General features: G+C 44.0%; 1 protein-coding gene across 2 annotated transcripts; it reads right to left on the bottom strand.

The window, feature by feature from the left end:
• Positions 1-218: 218 nt before the first annotated feature.
• LOC311230771 (uncharacterized protein) lies at positions 219-3,045 on the bottom strand. 2 transcript variants are annotated; one of them, XM_084317130.1, is made up of 4 exons: positions 2,454-3,045; positions 2,099-2,345; positions 1,735-1,846; positions 219-830 (listed from the first exon to the last, which is right to left on the bottom strand). In XM_084317130.1, exons 1-3 carry the CDS (start codon positions 2,871-2,873, stop codon positions 1,737-1,739), a joined length of 777 nt encoding a protein of 258 aa, XP_084173256.1. In that variant the 5' UTR covers positions 2,874-3,045; the 3' UTR covers positions 219-830; positions 1,735-1,736. The 2 variants fall into 2 exon arrangements, with proteins under 2 accessions (XP_084173256.1, XP_084173255.1); XM_084317129.1 differs by having other exon boundaries at positions 2,099-3,045.
• Positions 3,046-4,947: the final 1,902 nt, after the last annotated feature.

Below are 4,947 nucleotides of genomic sequence, written 5' to 3' on the forward strand. Positions count from 1 at the left end.
TACTGCACGTTACTGTTTCATTTGCACTTTGGTTAGATGCTAAACTTGTTTTTGTTGTACTGTACTCGTTGTGTATGACAATACATTTGAATGTAATCTAATGAGTATATGGATAATAATATAATCACAATATATACCAGAACAAATCCGAAAATTAGCACGATGGGCAAAAGCACAACTACAAAATGTTTCAAATGAAAAATACTTTATTTGCATCGTTTTGCAAGACATAAAGAGGCTCAGACACACAGGGAAACCAGTTCAAGTGTAGGCTATACTATGACAGGCTACATGATTGCAAAAATATAAAACATTCAAAAAGAAAAATAATTATAATAAAATAAAAAACATGCCCTTTGGCTAAATCAACAAGGCATGTTTTTCTCGCAAATATAAAGAAACATAAATAAATTATAAGTTAGAATAGTTCACAAACATATAAACACACACCAGGTATATCAACCATGAAATAACATTATATAGGCTATTGTCTCTATAAAGCTGTACACTTTTGGCCAGTGTAGACATTATATTTATATAAGGATTGCACAGATGTTAAAACATTTTAACACTGTCAAGTGGCTGTATGCAAAAAAAAAGCAAACCATGAATGCTACAGTTTGTCTGGATAGTTCAGTCCTTCGGTCCCGAGAGCCTGCAGGCTGCGTCTCAGCGGACCCTCCCTCCCCGGTCCGCGCGCACCGACCCCCCGGTTGAACGGTCGGGGCTTTTTCTCTGTCCCTTTTCACGTTCTTCAACTCCGCCTTCAACTCGGACGGCATAGCAGGGGAAACAGATCCGCACACGCGTGTGGTGATATAGTGCAGCGCCTGGGGGACAGACACAAAGGATTCCGGTCATGCAGCCGTTCTGGAGAAAACATGAGTCAGAGGCGTTTCTGCTCCTGGTGGAACGAGACGCGGCCGGAGCCACGTCCACACGTCAGGGCCGACGTCAGCGCGCAGAGGAGCCACGTCCACACGTCAGGGCCGACGTCAGCGCGCAGAGGAGCCTTTTCCCGCCACACTGTGACGCACGTTCCCCTCCCCCAACCTGCACTCAGTACTCCATTACTACTATTATTACTACAACCACCAATAATATTACAACTATTACTAGTACCAATACTATTATTACTAGGCTACGATTACTTATTATTAACACTACTACTAGTACCACTACCAATACTATTATTATAGGCTATGATTACTTATTATTAACACTATAGTACCACTACCAATACTATTAGTATTACTACGATTACTTATTATTAACACTATATTACCACTACCAATACTATTAGTATTACTAGGCTATGATTACTTATTATTAACACTACTATTACCACTACCAATACTATTAGTATTACTACGATTACTTATTATTAACACTACTACTAGTACCACTACCAATACTATTAGTATTACTAGACTACTATTACTTATTATTAACACTACTACTACCAATACTATTATTTATTACCACTATACTACCAACGCCTATAGTGGCTACTTCCTGCAATTCGAGTCCCCAAGCAGTGTTTTGGTTATAGGTATACCTATAAGATAAACTGCATGTATACCAAATGGAATAATCGATGTATATATAGGGTATCACATCTACATTATACTTATATAGTGAAATAGTGGGCTACAACAATCACAGCTATTACTGAAAACCAATTAATAATAAAGAATCAAAACAGCATGGTTACAATAAAAAACGTCTTCGTACCGTCAACGGATTCTCTTCCGTGTAGTTTGTGCCACCGGGGACTGGTGACAAGAGGAGGTCTCGTTCTTATTAACGTGCGTCTCTGTCGACTTCTTTCTTTTCATGAAGAAATCTGGGAGAGAGAGAGAGAGAGAGAGAGAAGAAATCACATTAAACACCAGAGTTCAATCACAGCAACAACAACCAACAAAACCATGACCACCGCCCGTTTCTCCCCGTGCGTAAAAAGTTGTTTTTAGTGATGTGTGTGTTATTCACCTGCAATGCGTGTTTTTAGTGTCAGACCACAAACAGTGCTGTATTATTTGTAGATCTGAACATGTTCGATCAATCAATCAAAACCAGAGTCGTGCGTGATATTCACCTGTAATGTGCGTGTTGTTCGTGTCGGTCACGGCGGACCTCTTGCGCCGGAGACACGGGGCCTGCAGCCTGCGGGTCTGGCTCCCCGAGTTCAGCCTGCTGTCCGCGCGGTTCTCCCGGTTCCCCGCGGGGCAGTCCTCCTGAGGGTTCTCCCGGTTCCCCGCGGCGGGGCAGACCTCCGGGTCCTCCAGGTTCCCCAAGGGGCAGTCCTCCTGAGGGTTCTCCCGGTTCCCCGCGGCGGGGCAGACCTCCGGGTCCTCCAGGTTCCCCAAGGGGCAGTCCTCCTGAGGGTTCTCCCGGTTCCCCGCGGGGCAGTCCTCCTGAGGGTTGTCCCGGTTCCCCGCGGCGGGGCAGACGGAGCTCTCTGCTGGTCCGGCCATGAGACGCTCCGCGCAGCCGGGCGGTACATCCACAAAGGAGGCGTCCACCGTGTCCACCGCATCGACGGGCGTCACAACAACACCCAGCGCCCGGGTCCTCCCCGGCGTGTGCACGGGGGCAGAGTCCCGGTAGAAGACGGGGCTGCTCTCCGCGGCGCTCTCCTCCCACTCGTAGTCTCCGCCCGGCAGCGGGGCGCTGGCCTCGAAGTTAAAGTTCCACCTCTGCCGGTCCCGGTCGCGGATCTCCCGCAGCCTGGTCCTCATGTCGCGGCTCAGCTCGTCGTGGTCCACGGGGCCGAAGAGCGTGCGCACGGCGCCGGTCCGTGCGTGGAGAGGGAAGGTCCTCCGGTGCGCGACCAGCCGCTCCAGCGCGCCGCTCGACAGCTGCAGAGACATATCCTCTCCGCGGTAGTAATAATAATAATAGTAATAATAACAACAACAACACGGGATTCTTCTCGCTGTTGATTACTCGATCCCCCGATGAAGAAACAAACTTGAAACTTGGATATATTATATACCACGGAATGTTGTTTTTCTTTCCCCCTGTGCGCCTGCCCTTCCTCGCCGCACGGTACCGTTTAAATGTCCCGTCCCCCCCGCCCTCACCGGGCTCATATCAGAGGCGCCTCGGCCGCTCATTGGTCCGTTAAAGTCCCGCCCTCTCTCTCTGGGAATCCTGCCTCTCCATTGGTCGAGCCGCATTGCTTTTCACTGCGCGCATCAAGTGTCACTCAGCCCGTTCTTCGAGCTTGGTGTGAAACTGTTGTTTCTCTTCACTCCTCCACATTGTTTATTATTGTTTATTGTGTATTTGTCTTTCTTTGTTTCTCTCTCTCTCTCTCCCCCTCTCTCTCTCCCCCCTGGCGCCCCACCCGTTCTCAGCGCCTCCCTCCCAAGAGACCCGTATAGTTCCAAGGTTTGCGAAAATAAAAGTCAATGTTTTTTTTCTCTAAAGAGGAGCGAAATTTTACCTGCTTTTCAACACAGGAAGGGTTTGGAAATGTGACCCATTTTCAGTGATGCCAGTAACTAGGTACTAAGTAACTAGTAGTTACTCTAATCTGATTACTTTTTTCAGTAAATAGTAATCTAACTTGTTACTTTTTACAAGCCAGTAATCTGATTACAGTTACTTTTCCAAGTGGCTGTGCGTTACTATTTAGTTACTATCTCATAATGCTGATGATAAGAGAGCCAGGGGTACAGTCAGCTAGACCGGAGATGGGACGCACGCACACAGCCACACACACACGAGAATAACAAACTATAATACCAAGTTTTATATTACACAACGGTTTTACAATTTTATTTTTAATTAAAATTATATTATATACATTTTGTATTTTATTTAGTTTGGGAACCACTGTCCTAGAGTGCCTGATCAGTGGACAGCTGTGACCTTATATGGCCTGATGGCTGATGACGGCTCATGATGACCTGTCTGAGCAGCCAATCATGATTTATGAGATTATGCACTTTCAATAAAGCATTATTTAAAAAATAAACTGTTGTCATTCTTATGTTGTGGCAGCAGCAGGGGGACGACGACAACTTCGTAACCTACTTTGATAATCAAGTAATCAGTAAAGTAACTAGATTACTTTTTGAAGGAGTAATCAGTAATCAGTAATCAGATTATTTTTACAAGTAATCTGTGGCATCACTGCATGTGATACAACCGAACAGAGAGACTCAGAAGGAGCTTCTATCCCCAGGCCATCAGGATGCCCAACGACAATAACACTATGTAACAAACCATCAAATACACTCACAGCACACACATCCACACACACACACTCACTTTAAATAAACAACCCACTGTAGCACCCACTTTACCCACTTTAACACACTTTATATTAATTGGTAAAGAGATTTGCACTAGAACTCAATCATACCTCATTGCACCTTACCCTAAGTTGTACCTCATCCCGTTTCTGCATTGTACTGTATATTGTATTGTAACTCAGTTACAAACATTTTTCTACTCTGTATTGTATATTGTATATATGTATATTGAACACTTTTGTTTACACTTGTTACATACTTTTGACTTCTATTTTTTTACTCGTCTATTTTTATTTTTTATCTAGCACACTCAGGAGCAGAACAGAAAAAAGCATTTCATATAAAAGTATTCTGTATTTTTGTATGATAACTAATAAAGAAACTTGAACTTGAACATTCTTACTTTAAGTTTTCACTGGACATTTGGGTAAAATACTGTAGCGACCTCGCTAGTAGGGAGTAGGTTTGATTGATTGAAAACTTTATTAACAGATTGCAGAATGGGTACAATACAGTATGGCTCAATACAAACAATTGTTAAGGGGATGCAGACCAGAGAAAGACTTTCATCTTGTTTACATCAGGGTCCCCCATTTTCAATTCATAGTGACATTTATGACATACACAACATACAGATATACAGTACTGTTTCATCAAGACATTTATGACAAATATGACAAAT

Source organism: Notolepis coatsorum, assembly GCF_963971535.1.
Source record: "Notolepis coatsorum genome assembly, chromosome: 6".
NCBI lineage: Eukaryota > Metazoa > Chordata > Actinopteri > Aulopiformes > Paralepididae > Notolepis > Notolepis coatsorum.

Bases quoted from the DNA above. Each gene is read 5' to 3' on its own strand.
- LOC311230771 (XM_084317129.1), bottom strand. From the start codon at position 2,873: ATGTCTCTGCAGCTGTCGAGCGGCGCGCTGGAGCGGCTGGTCGCGCAC. The intron at 1,847-2,098 runs GTGAATATCACG...TCTCTCTCCCAG, and splicing joins GAACAACACGCACATTACAG to ATTTCTTCATGAAAAGAAAG.